Below are 18,935 nucleotides of genomic sequence, written 5' to 3' on the forward strand. Positions count from 1 at the left end.
GGGGTGCCCTGATCGCACCTATATAAAATGGCAAACTTAGCCAGTAAGTGTTGTGTGCATTCTGACCGCTCCACTCACTGGCTGTTCCCCCATCTCTCCCTCTTTCCTCGGGCCTCCCTGGCCCTGAGACACGGTATTGAAATTAGACCAATGAATAACCCTATGATGGCCTCAGAGTGTTCAAGTGAAAGGAAGAGTTGAACGTCTCTCGCTTTGAATAAAAAGCTAGAAATAATCAAGCTTAGTAAGGAAGGCATGTCAAAAGCTGAGACAGGCCAAAAGCTAGGCTTCTTGCACCAAACAGCCAAGTGGCAAATGCGAAGAAAAAGTTCTTGAAGGAAATTAGAAGTGCTACTTCAGTGAACACACGGATGATAAAGTGAAACGGTCTTATTGCTGATGTGGAAAAAGTTTGTGTGGTCTGGACAGGTCAAACCGGCCACAACGTTCCCTTAAATCAAAGCCTAATCCAGAGCAGGGTCCTAACTCTCTTCAATTCTGTGAAGGCTGAGAGGTGAGGAAGCTAGCAGAGGTGGGTTCACGGGGTTTAAGGAGAGAAGCCGTCTCTACAACGTAAGCATGCCAGGTGAGGCTGCAACTACTGTCGTAGAAGCTGCAGCAAGTTCTCCAGAAACCCTAGCTAAGATCATTATGAAGGTGTCTAAACAACAGGCTTCCCAGGTAGTAAAAACTCTCTTACATAGGAAGAAGATGCCATCTAGGACTTTCATGGCTGGAGAGGAAAAGTCAATGCCCAGCCTCAAAGCTTCAAAGGACAGGCTCTTTTGTCAGGTGCTAACACAGCTGGTGAACTTCATTGGAAGCCAATGCTCACTGACCATTCTGAAAATCCTAGGGCCCTTAGCAATTATGCTAACCAACTCTACTCTGCTCAGGCTCTATGGATGGAACAACAAAGCCTGGATGGCAGCACATCTGTTTACAGCATGGCTTACTGAATGTGTTAAGCCCATCGCTGAGACCTACTGCTCAGAAAAAAATATTCCTTTCAAAATATGACCACTCATTGACAGTACATCTAGTCCCCCGAGAGGTCTGCGGGAGATGTACCATGAGATTACTGTTTTTAGGCCTGCTAATACAACACCCATTCTTGCAACCCATGGGTCAAGGAGTAATTTTACCTTTCCAGTCTTATTAAGAAATCTATTTTGTAAGGTTTAGCTGCTATGGATAGTGATTCATCTGACGGATCTGGGCAAAACCAACTGAAGACTTTCTGGTAAGGATTCACCATTCTAGATGCCATTAAGAACATCTGTGATTCGCGGGAGAGGTCAAAATATCAACTTTACCAGGAATGTGGAAGAAGTTGATTCCAGCCCTGGAGGAGTTAGAAGGGCTCAAGACTTTAGCTGGGGAAGTCACTGCAGATGTGGTGGAAAGAGCAGGAGAACTAGGATCAGAAGCAGGGCCTGAAGATGGGACTGAGATGCTGCAATCTCAGGATCCAACCTGAACAGACGAGGAGCTGCTTCTCACTGATGAACAAAGAAGTGGAGTCTTGAGATGGGATCCAGGGCTGGTGAAGATGCTGTGGAGACTGTTGGAATGACAATGAAGGATGTCGAATATTAAACACTCTTAGTTGATAAGGCGGCAGCAGGATGTGAGAAGTTCTCCTGTGGGTCAAATGCTATCAAACAGCATCACAGGCTACAGAGAAATCGCTCCTGAAAGGAAGAGCTGATCAATGTGGCAAACTTGATTATTGTGTTATTGTAAGATGTGCGTGGCCATCCCACCCTTCAGCAGCCACCACCCCAATCAGTCAGCAGCCATCAGCATCGAGGGGAGACCTTCCACCATCAAAAAGACCACAACTCCCTGAAAGCTCAGATAATGGTTAGCGTATTCTAGCAATAAACTGTTTTTCAGACACAATGCTACTGCACACCCAACAGACTACAGTGCGGTGTAAGCGTAACTTCTACATGCACTGGGAAACCAGAACATTAGACTCCCTTTATTGCCATATTCACTTTGTTGTGGGCACCTGGAACTGACTCCGCAATATCTCCAAGGTGTGCCTGCATGCAGATACAATGGAATGTTATTTAGCCATGAAAAGGAATGAAACTGAGACATGATACCACCTGGCTGGCCCTTGAAGACTTTGCATCCAGTGAAATAAGTGGGCCCAGAAGGACAAATATTTTATGAGCCCACTTATAGGAGGTATGTAGAGGAGTCAAATTCATAGACAGAAGTGGAACAGAGGATACCAGGGGCTGGGAAGAGGGCAGCCGGGGAATGAGGGGATCTTGTTTAATGGGTACAGAGTTTCGGTTTCGTATGATAGAAAGTATTGGACATAGACGGTGGTGGTGGTTACACAACACTGTGAATGTACTTAATGCCACTGAATTCTACACTTAAAAACGGTCAAAATGGTAATTTTATGCTTATCTTCTACGTCTATGTGGTAAATCCTGCCACAATTAAAAGACACTTGAAGAATTACAAGTGAGAAAAGACAAGTCTTCATTTTGCAACGTGCACTAGCACATTCAAAGGACTCCTTATTCTACATCTGGAGACAATTTTAAATGTGCACACTCTCAGAGGAGAGGGACAGCTGTGAGCCTACAGACGAGCTCGGTGAAGACGCAGGTGTACCAGCTGTGTCTTGACCTCCCCACCTGAGCCTGGCCTGGAAAAGCATCTACTGGGTTCGTCACTCCACCGTCCGAGCCAGCATACTCCCGACAGGGTGCTGTATCCTGTACTGCGTCCCGTACTACACCAGGACATACACCCAAGACTCTACTCTGGTCAGAGGAGTCCTGCTCGGGTAGTCAGCATCCACGGCATAGGAGAAAACAGCAAACTTTGTCTCAGGAAATTAGTAAGTCTACGGGAGTATTCATCAACCTTTCCCCCTTCAAATTAATGTCATGGCAGGACAGCTCACAGCAGGACTGGTTAGAACCAGTGCAACAGGCACATTTACGACTCTCATTTGCACCCTTCTTTGTCCCTGGTCTGAGTGCCGGCCTTAGGCTGGTTTCAAGCCCCAGACCTGCGATGCTCTGCTTGGTGTTCCAATTAATTTTGAAATCCTCTGAAATAAGTTAAAGGCATGGGGCTATGTAAATATCCGGGATGAGGACTTCTCAACCCCACTCTGCGCCGTGCACAGACCCAGCTATGGAAAGCCAGCCTCAAAACTGCAGCATGGGTCTGCTTCTGAATGAGGATCTCTGAGCTCCGTGAGCAAGAGGGCTGCTCTGAGCACCGTCTCGGGCAGGATGGGGTGGCGTGAGGCCTGGCTGCTGCTGGCCTGACAGGCTCCAGGCCTTTACAGACAAACTGACAGCACCGTGGAGAAACAGTACCTCAACTTAACGCCAGAGGAATTCTTTAAAAGAAAATAAAATTAAAAATATATGTGCTATTTTACTGCTTTTGTTTCTGATTTTAAATTCACAAGAGACCCAAACACTGCCAAGCACAAGCTTTTATACATACTTTTAAACTGAGATTTCGTTAGAACTCATGTGTCCCCCTTGACCTTCACATGAAAAACAGAAATATTAGAAAGGCTAAGCCATTCCTTAAGACTGGCTGTAAGTACTTTTCCACTTTTCCTGTGATAGATACTCCACACATGGCGTTTGTCATGCGTTTCTCCCTGAAGGAGTTTTCATGAGGACTCCTGCTATCCCTATAACACTTCAAAATTAGGAGAAAAAAAAGTATCCTTCTTGATCACATCCATCTACTAATTAGCTAAGCTATACAACACTCATGTTTGGCCCAGTTCTGTGTCTCTATACACTGCAGATCCCGTTTTTGGCAGGAACAGACCCAGCATTTCTAGAGGCAGCACAAGCTCATTACACTAGTTTATCTCCCATTACCTTATCAAACAAATACCCGAAAAGAAAATACCATGCTCGAAAAAGTACAAACACACAACATCCTCAATTTTATTCGCCAATAGTCAGACCTACAGAACCACAGCACACAGATGGATGGATTTCTGCACCCATGAATTTCAAACTGCCTCTTACAACAGCTCTCTGGCTTCGATGAGCTAGCAGTGCTCCGCAATCTGTCGGCCTGAGAGTCAGCACTGTGTCTTCCTCCAAGCCTCTGGCTTCAGCTTCAGCCATAAACTACACATTGCCTATAAGATCCACTTCTAAGAAGAATGAAATTACTCTAACATGCCACACAGCAGAAACAGCTTATAAACGTATATTAGGCTGCCACCATCAGGGGATGACAGCTCTTTCCTTCACTCTGAGAGGATGCCCAGAGCCCAAGGGCCCGCAGCGTCACTGTGAGGGAAGCAGCACAAGGGAGGAGCGAACGTGTTCCCTAATGTGACTTTATAGGGTGATGTGGATGGAACTTGCACTCTGGCACGCACGGTGTCTGTGAGAAATGAAGTGGATCCCTCTGTCCTCTCTGCCAGTGGCCTAGGTGTGGTTGAGAAAGACACACATGGTGAAGGGATCCTGGGACACACCCACCTATGTCATGTGAAGAACTGCAACCAACTGCATGGACTCTAATCTATGAGGCCCTTTTCATGATATTTGTTATAGGAAAAATGGGACTTCTGAATGTATAGCCAAATGGCCCAGAACAATGGAAGGAGGGTTTTTTTTCTACCCACCAAGCACATGCATTATAATATACAACTTCCTAATAGCAAGTATACATTTCAGAAAACAATAGTAGTGCACATCAGTGACTCTTCTGGCTTTCTTTATTCAAAAATAAAACAGGCACAAAAAATAGAACTAAAATGTCCAATGTCACCTGAAATAGCAGGTTCACCAAAAGGTTTAAAGGTAAACTTGCATTTTAGGGTATTAATTATAACTAGAGAGAGAATGAATTGTTTTTCAAAAAAATGTATCTCAGGAAAATGCTGACCAATGGGGCAGATGGTTATTTCATCCCCTCTGTATGGGGAACCCACAGGTGTCAGAAAGTCTCCTGAGCAGCAGGAGCCACTCTAAGACGGCCCTCTTCTAGGTGCAGGACATGGGCCTTTCTGGAAGACTGCCCCTGGGCCAGGTTAGCCAGCCACCCACAGGAAGGAAGTTCTGTGGTTCTTCGCTTCCAGGAAATTGTGTGGATACAAACACGTTCACGTCCCTCTCGAGCACTCACATTCTACCATCTAGAACACATGGCGCACAGTGATGGTTTCAGAACACAAAGTGGGGGCCTGGGGGAGGGGAAGGGACACACCAAGCATCCCTACACATCACGCTCCAGGGCGCGGAGGTCGTCCAGGAGCTCCTGGGCCACGGTCTGCAGGTGGTGGTTGCGGCTCTTGGCCATGGCCAGGATGCGCTGCAGGGGCAGGGAGCTCCGGAACTCAGAGGCCGACTTGGATAAGACTTCCGGCTCCAGGACCAGAGACTGGACGAGTCGCAGTACATGAAGACACACTTCTGCGTCTGGGTCTGGGGGAGAGAGGGAATGCTTCTGGTTAGAATGAGACTCTACAGGAACGGAGGCAAAGTCTATTCCTCCAGAGCTCTTGGCCCTTCTGAATGACAGGTCTGACTCTCCAGCAACTACAAGCTGAATGAGAAACAGTGTTACTCCAATGTAAGAGCTCCACTCATAAGAGCAACACAATAAAACTCAATGACCATCTATTTAGTGACATCCTGTCTTCAAATATTACTCATAATCAGATCACTTTAATATTCTGAACTAAAAGCACAAGGGCCTTTCATGGTGTTCTAATTCTGTCCACATAAGATTGTTTGAAGAATCATTACTTCATTTGTATTCTAAGTACATCAACCCCTCAGAGGCCACGTACAGGTACGGCAGCTCTTGGGGCCCCCAGGTCCCACAGAGTCATAGGCTACAGTATGCACAGTGTTGCCATGTTCCTGAGGAATTCTCTCTGGAGTTCAGAACCTGGTACCCTGCATGGACTCTAGCACCACTAAAACACAGCTAGATGCAAATAGCACAACACAAAGCTACGCTCTTAACCAGGATGGATCCAACTCTCCTTACTGCTTACTCCTCCCTACTGGGAAACTTTAATATGCCATTGATCCACTTCTTGATTAAATATCATAATTGGATCCAGGCTCAACATCGGTACCTCTTTCTTAGCACTACACTTAAACCTTTTAAGAAGTAAGCGTGGGTTGTAAGAGCAGACTTAAGTCCTCAGTGGGAAGTGTCACACACCAAGGCCATCCACAGGCTTTTGCTGTTGACCCAGGGCTCCCAGGGCAGAGTGAAGACTGCTGTGCTCTACCCATGGAGGGGGCAACTTTCCCTAGTATGGGCTACCAAAGGCCAGGTGCAGAGTGTGGCTGTCACAGGGAGGAGGCCTGGGAAGGCCCTACCAGCCAGACACAGATAACAGGGGCTGAACTGAGATGACAAACAGCTCCCCTCGTCCTCCAGCATCAGCTCAGCAAACATTCAGCAGCCAGTAAGGACAGTCTACAACTGGGACAGGAGCAAAGTAAGAAACAGACACAGAGGGAAGGTCAACAGTGAGGGGCGAACTAGGGCACTGAGGAAACCACTCAGGCACCTCAGCCCTCACCCTCACTCAGCACAGGGGAAAGAGAGGTATTTGAAGCCCATGGTACATAGAAGGCAAGCACAGCAACAACAAAACCCACACTCATCTCATCCCACACCAACAGCCCAGCAGAATGAGGCATGGCCATGTCCACAAGTCAACACCAGTGACCTCATTCTCTGCTGCAGTGGCTGGTACACCGCGGCCCAGAGGCCAAATGCAGCCCAGGAACGGTTTCTATACAGGCTGTGAGCTAAGAGGGATTTTTACATTTTAAAGGGATATTTTTAAAAAGAGAGATAGAGAGAAGAAGAAGAATATGCAGCAGAAACCATATATGGCCCTAAAGCTTAAAATATTTACTCTCCAGACCATTACAGAAAAAGTTAACTCTACTGCCCTGCACATAATGTCCAACGTTCAATCAGAAATGATGATGACAAAGCAAGGGCGACAGAAGGCCCAGAGTCGAGCAATAAAGTAATCAACAGAGCCAGACTGGGAGATGACCAAGCCACATGAACATCTAGAAAAGGAATCTGAAATAAGTATGATTCATAGATGGAAAAGCACTGATGTAGGGTTCCTACAGTACACCCCAAGCAGTGTAGTATTATTTAAAGATTATATTGTAACCCTAGGGCAAATAATAAGAAAAGTTTTTAAAGTGATAAGCCAACAGTGTAGATAAAATAAAATATTCAAATAATCTATAGCAAACAAAAAAAAGAGGAAAAAATAAACTAGAGATATTTTCATATTTCTTTCTATATACATTAAATGAAAACTCTATAAACACACTGATTGGAAGACAGAGAGTGCATAAAACAGTAAGACCTTACTATACATTGTCCACAAGACACCCAAGATAAATATAAAGACAAAAGTTAAAAGTAAAAACAAATATTTAAAATATGCCGTACAGGGCAGCCCCCGTGGCGCAGCGGTTTAGTGCCGCCTGCAGCCCGGGGGGTGATCCTGGGGACTCAGGGCTCGCTGCATGGTGCCTGCTTCTCCCTCTGCCTGTGTCTCTGCCTCTCTCTCTCTCTAGCTGTGTCTCTATGAATGAATAAATTTAAAAAAGCTTTAAAAAAATAAAAAATAAATAAAATATGCCGTACAAATACTACTTAAAAGAAGGCTACAGAGCCTATATTACTACCAAACAAAGTAGACTTCAGAACAAGAAATGTTACCAGGACTACAGAGTGACACCGCTTAATTATAGAGAGGTCAACACAACATGAAGACATAATGGTCTCAATTATGTATGTACCCAACAAAAGAGCTTCAAAAGACACAAAGCAATATATGATAGAACTCTATAGGCAAATCTATTCACAATCAGAGTTGAAAACTTTAATGCTATTTCCATTACTGACATAAGAAAGGAAGGAAAGAAAATCAGTTAAAACACAGAACCCCTGAATAACACAAACTAATTGAGTTTAGCAAGGTCAGCATACAATGATCAATTGTATCCACATATCGGTAACAATACAATGGGAAAGGAGTTTTTTTTAAAAAAAGAATATCATTTACAATAGCACCAAAAACATAAAATATTTAAGTATAAATCTTACAAAATATGTGCAAGATTTGTATGCTAAAAACCATAAAACACGGACATAAGAAATTAAAGACAACCTAAGTAAACTGAGAGATATAACACATTTATGGACCAGAAGACCCAATATTGTTACAGTGTCAGTCTCTCCAGTGATCTATATATTCGGTGCAATCCCAATCAAAGTCCCAGTAAGGCTTGTTTGCAGAAATCAACAAACTGATTCTCAAATTTATTTGGAAAAGTGAAGGAACTAGGACAGCCAAAACAATTAGAAAAAGAAAAACTGAAAGATTCAGAGTACTTGATTTCAAGACTTAGTTATCAAGACAGTGTGATATGGTGAAGGGACAATCATAGAGACAAATGAAATAGGATTAGAGAAACCTGGAACAGACTGCAATTTTGTAAAATCTCAACAAACACATAGATGCAATTGATATATTTTTTAGAAATGCATTTTAATCGAAAAAATAGCAGCCTTTTCAGATTGCCTGTCTGGCTTAAGTCAGTGGAGCCTGGGAATCTTGATCTCAGGGTCCTGAGTTCAAGTCCCACATGGGATGTAAGCATTATTTAAATTAATTAATTTTTAAAAAGGATTCCTCGGGGCACCTAGGTGGGCTCAGTTAAGCGTCTGACTCTTAGCTTCAGCTCAGGTCATGATCTCACAGGTGGTGAGACTGAGCCACATGTCAGGCTCCACACTCAGCATGGAGTCTGCTTGAAGATTCTCTCCCTCTCCCCTGCCCCTCATGTGCTCTCCCTAAGATAAATAAATCTTTTATTTAAAAAAAAATTCCTTAAGTAACTCCTAGCTGCCTTAATGTTGATATTTCATTAAAGACTAAATACAACCTTATCTTGACAAATAGTCAGACCTTCAAGGCCCAGTATACCCTACTTTCAGCAACAGATTAGAAACTTACGTCATCTCTCCCCACCTCTTCCTTCCACAAACTTAAAAGTATATAATCAGTTGCTCTTTGTCTTCCCCAGTGTAGCTCCTTTAGTCCAGGGTCCCATCCCCATGCTATAATAAAAGCAACTTTCTGCACCATAAAAAAATAATTAATTTAAAAAAATAACAGCCTTTTCAACAAGTGCTGGAAAAAGTGAACACATGTAAAACCAGAATTCACATGTATGTGAATCCATACCTCACCTCACATATAAAACTTACATGAAAATTAGTAATAGACTTAAATGTAAAACCTAAAACTAAAAAACATCTAGAACACAAGACAAAATCTTTGTAACCTTGAATTTGGTAAGAATTTCTTAGATAAAAAACCAAAAGCACAATTCATGCAAGAAAAAAAAGAATAAGCTGTATCAAAATTGAAAACATCTGCTCTTCAAAAGATAGAGTTAGCAAATAAAAAGATGAACCTGGAGGCCAGGAGAAAATACTTGTAAAATACGTATCTGATTTATTTTTTAAAAATACCTGAATATAGACTATAAACTCAAATATACTCAATAACAAAACAAATAACTCAATAAAAATTATCAAAATATTGGAAAAGACACATCTTTTCATGTGCTTACTTCCCATTTATGTATCTTATTTGGTTAAATGTATTTTCAGATATTTTATTCACAATGTCTTTGCTCACAGTTGCCAAAAACTGGAAATAACCCTAACATCTTTCAACTGATGAATAGAGAGACCATGGTATCTCCATAGAGTAAAAAAAAAAATATGTAAATATCAGTAAAAGAAATTAACAACTGATACACACAAATACATGATGAATCTCAAATGAATTACACTGAGAAAAAAGCCAGACCTCAAAATCTACACACATCATGATTCTGTTTATATACGCAAAACTACAGGAAGAGAAAAGAGATCTGTGGTTGCCAGGGCTTGGGAGTGAGGAGGAGGTGATCACAAAGTGGCGTAAAGAAAATATTCTGCAATGATGAAACTATCCTGTGCCTTGATTACAACAGTGGTTACATGGTGTGTGCCTATGTCACAACTTCTAGAACTCTGTAGTAATAAATGAATTTTACTCTATGTAAAATTATAACTCAATAAGTCTGACCTTTACAAAAAGAAGCAATTACATCTCTGGACTCTTACCCTTTTCCCTGCCCCTAAGCAATTACTCTTTCCCTCAAGGACTGGGAATTTATTTTCTAAAGAATCAAGGGCAGGGACATTCAGCACAATTGAAGATGGAGGCTCTGTCTGGAAAACACATGAATTATGTGAAAACATCCACAAATTCTAAGATACTCTCTCTTCCCTACTCTGTTTCCAGAGTTTGTAGGCCTCTGCCCTATAGACAGACTAGATGAATCCTCTCCAGCCGATCTGAATAACCCAAGAGAAAACACCTAAGGGTGCTGACCTGCGGGTTCCCACTGAATGGCTGAACAAGCTCTCACTACAGTCAAGTTCCCAAGCCTCACCCACGTGCTAGGTCTCCCAATCAGCACAAATCCCTCCCATTGTTTTTTTTTTTTTTTTTCATGATAGTCACACACAGAGAGAGAGAGGCAGAGACATAGGCAGAGGGAGAAGCAGGCTCCATGCACCGGGAGCCTGACGTGGGATTCGATCCCAGGTCTCCAGGATCGCGCCCTGGGCCAAAGGCAGGCGCCAAACCGCTGCGCCACCCAGGGATCCCTTTTTTTTTTTTTTATGATAGTCACACAGAGAGAGACCCATTGTTTTTTCTAGTGTAGGTAGCATACAGTGTTATGTTTCAGGTATATAATATAGTGACCCAACACTTCTATACATTACTCAGTGCTCATCACGATAAGTGTACTCTTGAATCCTCATCATCTATCTCACCCAGCACCCCACCCACCTTCCCTCTGGTGACCATCCATTTGTTAAGAGTCTGTTTCTCAGTTTGTCTCTTTTTTATCCTTTGCTCATGTGTCTCCTTCCTGTTTCTTAAATTCCACATGAGTAAAATCATATGGTACTTGTCTTTCCCTGACTTCCTTCACTTAGCATAATATTCTCTAGTTCCATCCATGTTGCCGCAAATGGAAAGATTTCATTCTTTTTTATGGTTGAGTAATATTCCATTGTACAAACACACCACATCTTTATCCATTCATCAGTCAATGGACACTTGGGCTGCTTCCACAGTTTGGCTATTATAGATAATGCTGCTATAAACATAGGGGTGCCTGTATCCCTCTGAATTGGTGTTTTTTGTATATGGGGGGAGGGCTAAGTATCCAGTATTGTAATTACTGGATCATAGGATAGTTCTATTTTTAACCTTTTGAGGAAACTCCACACTGTTTTTCCAGTGGCTGCACCAGTTTGTATTCCCACAAATAGTGCACAAGGGTTCCCCTTTCTCCACATCCCCACCAACACCTGTCGTTTCTTGTGTTGTTGACTTTAGCCATTCTAAGATGTGTGAGGTGATATCTCAGTGTGGTCTGGATTTGCATTTCCCTGATGATGAGTGATGTTGAGCATCTTTTCATGTGTCTGTTGACCATTTGTATGTCTTCTTTGGAGAAATGTCTGTTCATGTCTTCTGGCCATTTTAAAATTGGATTATTGGGGTTTGGGGTATTGGGTTGTATCAATTCTTTATTATTTTGGATACTGACCCTTCATCAGATATGTCATTTACAAATATCTTCTCCCATTCTGTAGGTTGCCTTTTAGTTTTATTGATTGTTTACTTGGCTGTGCAGAAGCTTTTTATTTTGATGCAGCTCCAATAATTTTCTTTTTATTTCCCTTGCTTCAGTAGATATATCTAGAAAAATGTTGCTATGGTTGATGTCAGGGACATTACTGTCTGTGCTCTCCCCTCTAGGATTTCTATGGTTTCAGGTCTCACATTTAATATATTTTGAATTAATTTTTGTGTATGGTGTAAGAAAGTGGTCTAGTTTCATTCTTTTGCACATAGTTGTCCAGTTTTCCCAACACTATTTGCTGAAGAGACTGTCTTTTTCCCATTACATATTCTTTCCTCCTTTGTCAAAGATTAAATGACCATATAATTGTGGGTTTATTTCTGGGCTTTCTATTCTGTTCCATTGATCTCTGTGTCTACTTTTGTGCCAGTACATACTGTTTTGAGGACTACAGCTCTGTGATACAACCTGAAGTCTGGAATGTAGTATCTCTGGTTTTGTTTTTCTTTTTCAGGATTGCTTTGGCTATTCAGGGTCTTTCATGATTCCACACAAATTTTAGGATTGTTCATTCTAGTTCTGTGGAAAATGCTATTGGTATTCTGATAGGAATTGCATTAAATCTATAGATTGCTTTGGGTAGTTTAGACACTTTAACAATACTTGTTCTTCTGATCCATGAGCATGGAATGTCTTTCCATTCTTCATTTCATCTTCAATTTCTTTCATCGATGTTTAGTTTTCAGAGTACTGATCTTTCACCTCTTTGGTTAAGTTTATTCCTAGGTATTTTATTATTTTTGGTGCAACTGTAAACGGTATTGTTCTCTTGATTTCACTTTCTGCTGCTTCATTATTAGTGTATAGAAATGCAACAGATTTCTCTATGTTGAGTTTCTGTATTCTGTGACTTTACTGAATTCATTCATCAGTTCTAGCAGTTTTTTAGTAGTCTTCAGGGTTTTCTAATATAGAGTATTATGTTACCTGCAAATAGTGAAAGTTTTCCTTCTTCCTCACCAAGTTGCATGGCTTTTATTTATTTTTCTTGTCTGATTGCTGTGGCTAGGACTTCCAGGACTATGTTGAATAAAAGTGATGAGAGTAGATATCCTTGTCTTGTACTTGACCTTAGGGTAAAAGCTTTCAGTTTTCCTCCACTGAATATGATGTTCACTGTGGGTTTTTCCATATATGGCCTTTATTATGTTGAGATATGTTCCCCCTAGATCTATTTTGTTGAGAGTTTTTATCATGAATGGGTGTTGTACTATAAGTCCCACCCTTAAACATGAGAAGACAATGCACATCATCAGACCCCTGAGAAAAAGAAGGTCATTATTTTCAGCAGAAACAAAAGGAGGGAAAATAAAAGACTGTGTACTAAGAAGAGAAATTTTTTTAAAAACATTGCTGATACTTTCCTCAAGGAGATAAAAGAAGTTATATCATCCATTAAGCAAGAATGAGATGTTATATTTTTCAATCCCCCCCTAAAAAAAAGGCTGTTAGAAATTAAATGCATGATAGTAAAGATGAAGACCTCAATAGGAAAGACAGAAAATAAAGTTAAGGAAATCTCTTAAATGTGGTGCTAAAAAAACAAAGAGATGAAGAATAGAAGAAAAGAGGACTAGAATAGGAGGCTCAACACCCAAATAACAGATATTCCAGAAAGAGAAAACTGAGTCAACAGAGAAAGGAAATCACTCAGTAATGATTCAGTAATTCAAAATAACTGATAAAAGGTTGCTAGAATTAAAAGACAAAAGTTTCCAAACTGAAATGGGACCTTTTAGTTTCCACCAAAATTAATAAAATATACATGTAATAGTCCAGGCATATCAGTATAAAATTTCAGTTCAGAAAATGAAACAAAGAGGGGATTCTATAAGCTTCTAGAGGGAAAAACAGACCACATACAAAGAATTAGGCATCAAAACTACTCAACATTGGACATTACAGGATAATGCAATAATGTCTTCAAAATTCAGAAATAAAAAATAATTCTATACCCAGCCAAATTATGACTATTATAGGTGAGGGTAAAATAAAGACATTCCAAACATATAATATCTCAAAAGTTTTGTGTCCCACACACCCATTCTCTGGAGACTCAACAGGACATGCTCCCCCTAAACAAGGAATATACCAAGAGAGAAGATGACATAGGATACACAGAATCAGGAAGGCTGACACACACAGGAGAATCAGCCTGGTGACAGTCTTGGAAGGGAACACAGACTAAGAGAAAGGTAATCATCTTACGTACCAAAACTGTGCAGGGAGGAAAGTAACAGAGAATTTGGGTCTGTTCAGGCCACAGATCAGCAAATTCTGGTTATAAACAATCACGGAAAATTTATTACTTGAGACAGAGACTGTTCCTGTAGATGGCTCAATTATGGGTTTGGAGATAAATGAATCAACTAGAGTGTGAAAAGGCATTTACCTGACCCCCACACAAAAATGACATAGATATGAAGATTATATGATGAGAGTTTTCAAGCAGCCAATATAAAAGTTATTCAATGAGTAACAGCAATCTGCTGGAAGCAAATAAAAAACAGAAAGTCTCGGCAAAGAAATCAAAGATATAAAGGACAACAAAGGGGAAAATGTTAGAACTGAAAAATATAATAACTGAAATTAAAAATTTGATAGAGAAAAAAATGGAAGGGACAGAGGAAAGGTCAGTGAACTGGAAGATAAGAAATAGAAATTATCAAATCTGAGTAACAAAAAAAAAGACTGAGAAAAAAATAAACCTCCTGGGTCCAGTGAGACTGTAAAGAAGATCTAACATTCATATGGCTTCAGGCTGGAAAATACTCTAAGAAGCAATGGCTGAGATTTTACCCTATTTGGCATAACACAAGCATACAGATCCAAAAAAGCTGAGCAAACTCAAAGTGGGACAGACCTCAAGAAATCTATGCCAAGACACATCATAGCCAAACTTCTGAAAACTAAGAACAAAGAAAATAAATATTTAAAGCTGCAGAGAGAAATGACACATTGTTTACGGAAGGAAAAACAATCCAATGATATTGGATTTCTCACCAGAAACCATAGAGACTGGAATAACATGACACAACACTTTCCACATGTTGAAAGAAAAGAATCATCAACCTAGAATCCTATACCCAGTGAAAATGTCCTTCAGAAATGAAGAGGAACTCCAGACATTCTTAGATGAAGGAAAATTAAGAAAATCTGTCATCAGCAGACTACACTAGCAGCAAGGCTACACCACACAAACTTGCACAGGAACATTTGCTACAGCACTGCTCAATAACAACCTGTTGAGAGTGTAGCTCAGTTGCATCCTGGGATTGTTACCTCACCGTGCATTTCATTGGTCAAATGGCCTAATGGTAGCCTCTCAAGCACAGCCCGCAGAGTCACAAGCGAATGTTAAGTCCCTGGTATGACTTATCCCACAGCCCTTGTGATCAACAACCCCCCACCTCACCTCCCAGCATCTTCCCCTCATGAGCCCTCTACTTAGATAAGATCCCCACAGGGCTTCCCTGAGTCCTAACTCTTCTGGTTTGAACTGATCAGTCCAGCCCTAACCCAGGAACCCCAGACCCTGATAAAGGCACTTGGCCCCCTCCTGCCCCTCCCCCCATCTGCACTCCACCTTCATCTCCCAGTGTGGCACCTCAAGGTGTCCTCTAGGACCTCTTTTTCAATTCCTCTTGTGGCCTACTGTTGAACCATAGCTCATCATCCAGCAACCTGTGCTCCACTTAATAAGTGTTGACAATTTATAACACGGCCCCAAAGTGGAAATGACCCAAATGTCCATCAAGTGGCAAATGAATAAACAAATTTTGGTATATCTACACAGTGAAATATCATTTGGCAATGAGAAGGAATGAAGTATTGTTGTACACACTACAATATAGATGATCCGTGAAAACACACTACATGAAAGAACCTACAAATTATAAAATTCTAATTTTATGAATGGCCCAGATTAAGGTAAATCCATAGACACAGAAAGCAGATTAGCAGTTTCCAGGAGCTAGGTGAGGAGAATGGGGAGTGACCGCTAATGGGCATCCTGGTTTCTACTAGTAGTGATGAAAATATTCTAAAATTAGGTAAATGGTAGTCATGCTTGCACTACTCTGTGACTATACTAAAAACTACTAAATTATACACTATAAATAGTTGAATTTCATTTTTTGTGAATTACATCTGTTTTTAGAAAAAAGAAGATTAGTGAAAAAACTGGCAAAATTCTAATGAGCTAAAGATGAGGTTCTAATAGTGTACCAATGTGGGTTTCCTATTTCAGTAACTAGTCTATGGTTATGGAAGGTATTAACATTAGGAAAAGCAGGGTATCACTGAATTATTTTTCTCCTACAGTTGACATGCCATTTTTTCTCACATGACTTTCAATATTTTTCTTCTTTGTACAATCTCACATGTACAACTTCTGCGACTTTTCTGAAAATCCGGAAGAATAAACTGAAGAGACAATTGCTAAACGACATTCTCTAAACAGGAAAAAAATGATAAAAAATAATTTTGGAGCACTAAGAAAAAAATAAAGAATGAAAAAATAAAAATAAGGGTACATATGATATTTGCTGGTTGATGCAAAAATTATCCTAATGTCTGATATGGTTCTCAATGTAAACAGATGGAATATTTAAGACAACTGTAGAACAGGGATCCCTGGGTGGTGCAGCGGTTTGGCGCCTGCCTTTGGCTCAGGGCGCGATCCTGGAGACCCGGCATAGAACAAATGGGAGAAGATAAAGGGAGGGAAAGCTTGCACACTGCACTTGAACTGAAAAAAGGTTGACACCAGTAGATAGGGGTTAGTTATTATAATGAATGTAAAAATACATAATAAAAAGCATTTTTCTTGGATGGTCTTGTCAAAATGAAGTTAAATTTTACATCAACTGCACAAATCTGACATGTACAATTCAAACCTTTTGACAAACATATATATCCATATAATCCTAATGGGGTATGGAACGTTTCCATGACCACTGAATTCCCTCATCCCCCTTCCCTCCTAGTCAAGCCCTACCCTTACATAACTGATGTTTTGATTCCTATCAGCATAGATTTGTTTTACCTCCTCTTGAAAATCATACATGTGAGACCACACTATTCTTTTAAGCTCTATTTCATTATTAAAGCTCAGGGAACTCAAAACAAATGAAATAATATTCTCCTTGGAGTTTTCCTATATTTTTACCCTTTTTGACCTTCTGGGGATATTTTCTTCTCACAAAGTCCTATTGAGCAGTGTGATGGACAAGAAACCACTGCATCATACCAAGTTTCCTTCTAAATAGTACATGGATTTCTTTGTAAATGTCTTTTACATTTGGGAGTGAGGAGGACATGGTAGGAGAGAAGTGCACTAGGAGAGCTACTGGCAATTATAACCCAGCAGTGCGACTTTCCTGGTGACATCCCCCATAGCACTGAGCTCTCACGTCACTGGTGTCTGTCACAAACGCCTCTGAGAAGCACGCAGCTCACACAGTCACATCTGTCCCCAGCAGCAGCATCTGGAAAGAGCTGTGCCTGTAGCCAGGCTAAGTAATGCATCACATCCATGCTGAGCAGCTGAGAAGGAACTGGTGCTGCAAGGTGTGCCAACTCAGTGTGCACTGCCCACGTGGGGAAGGAGGATTGACTACCGGCCAAAGATTCAGTGGCAGGCAACTTCCCTATTACTCTATGCAGGGATTTGGGGAAAAACCCAAACTGGAAGGTTAGGATATAATCATATTTCAATAAAATAATAAGGAATTTTAAAATTGCAGTTCTTTGAACACAAGCAGAACTGAAAAGTTTAACCCAGGTTCCTTAGAAAGAAGGCCCTGACAGGCGCACCTTCCCTCTGACACCAAGGAAGGTCCAAGAACTCCCCTCGCCCACCTGCCCCCTCACTATCCCTTCCCATTCTACACACACACTCATCATCACCATCCAGGTAGCTCTATAGCCCCAAACTGTGTCCCCAGGACACTAGCTCCCCAGATGGTGACAGGTGTTTCCATCTACCCCACACCCACCTCACTGAGCAGAGGGAGGAAGGACAAGGACATGTGACTAAGACATCCCTACCTCCACACACCCTATCACAGACCCTGTCACAGGCACTGACTCCCAACACCACATGCCTCAAGCCATAGGCACTCACATGGACGCAGAGAAAGCTCACCACACCCAGCCCAATGGATTTCTTGACAGCTGAACTGGCTCCTTAAAGCACAGCTCCCACACACACTCTCACACACCTATTCACATGCACACTCCCACACATGCTTCCACACTCCCACACGCACTCATGCACACACACATGCTCCCACATACACTCGTACACACATGCTCCAACACACGTGCTCATGCACACACACTCCCACACTGCAAGCTCCCACTGCTGCAAGCTTCCACATATACTCATGCTCACACACACCCACACACACACTGCCACATGCACTCATCTGCACATGGTCCAACACTCATACTCACACACATACACTCCCACACGTGCTGTGAGCTCCCATATATACTCGTGCACACACTCCCACACATGCTCCCACATGCATTCATGCACACACACACATGCTCCCACATACTCTGACATGCACTTATGCACACAGGCTCTCACACACAACGCTCCCACATACACTCATGCACATGTGCTTCAACACACATGCTCATGCACACCCACACACTCCCTCATGCACTCATTCACACACACTCACACATACATGCTCCCACATATACTTGTGCACACATGCTCCAACATACACACTCCCACACGTTCCCACATGTACTCGTGCACATAGGCTCTCACACACATACTCCCACATACACTCGTGTACACATGCTCCAACACTCATGCTCACGCACATACACTCCCACACATGCTGCAAGCTTCCACATATACTCATGCTCACACACACTCCCACATGCACTCATGTGCACGTGGTCCAACACTCATGCTCACATACACACACTCCCACATGTACTGTGAGCTCCCATATATACTTGTGCACACATTCTCACCCACAGACCTGTTCCCACATATACAGACATGCTCCAACACACATGAACATACACAACACTCCCACACATGCTCCCATGAGCTCCCACATACACTTGTGCACACATGCTCTCACATACATACATGCCCCA

The 18,935-nt window shown here is 41.8% G+C and overlaps 1 protein-coding gene across 1 annotated transcript in view; it reads right to left on the reverse strand.

Moving 5' to 3' along the window:
* Positions 1-4,723: 4,723 nt before the first annotated feature.
* Positions 4,724-18,935, reverse strand: part of HSF2BP (heat shock transcription factor 2 binding protein) — a 103,974-nt gene continuing 89,762 nt past the window's right edge. Inside the window, exon 9 of the mRNA XM_055313542.1 lies at positions 4,724-5,450. Within this exon, the coding sequence (XP_055169517.1) occupies positions 5,242-5,450 (209 nt within the window). The 3' untranslated portion in view covers positions 4,724-5,241. The remainder of the gene's footprint in view (positions 5,451-18,935) is intronic.

Source organism: Nyctereutes procyonoides, unplaced genomic scaffold (genome assembly GCF_905146905.1).
Source record: "Nyctereutes procyonoides isolate TBG_1078 unplaced genomic scaffold, NYPRO_anot_genome, whole genome shotgun sequence".
Classification (NCBI taxonomy): Eukaryota; Metazoa; Chordata; class Mammalia; order Carnivora; family Canidae; genus Nyctereutes; species Nyctereutes procyonoides.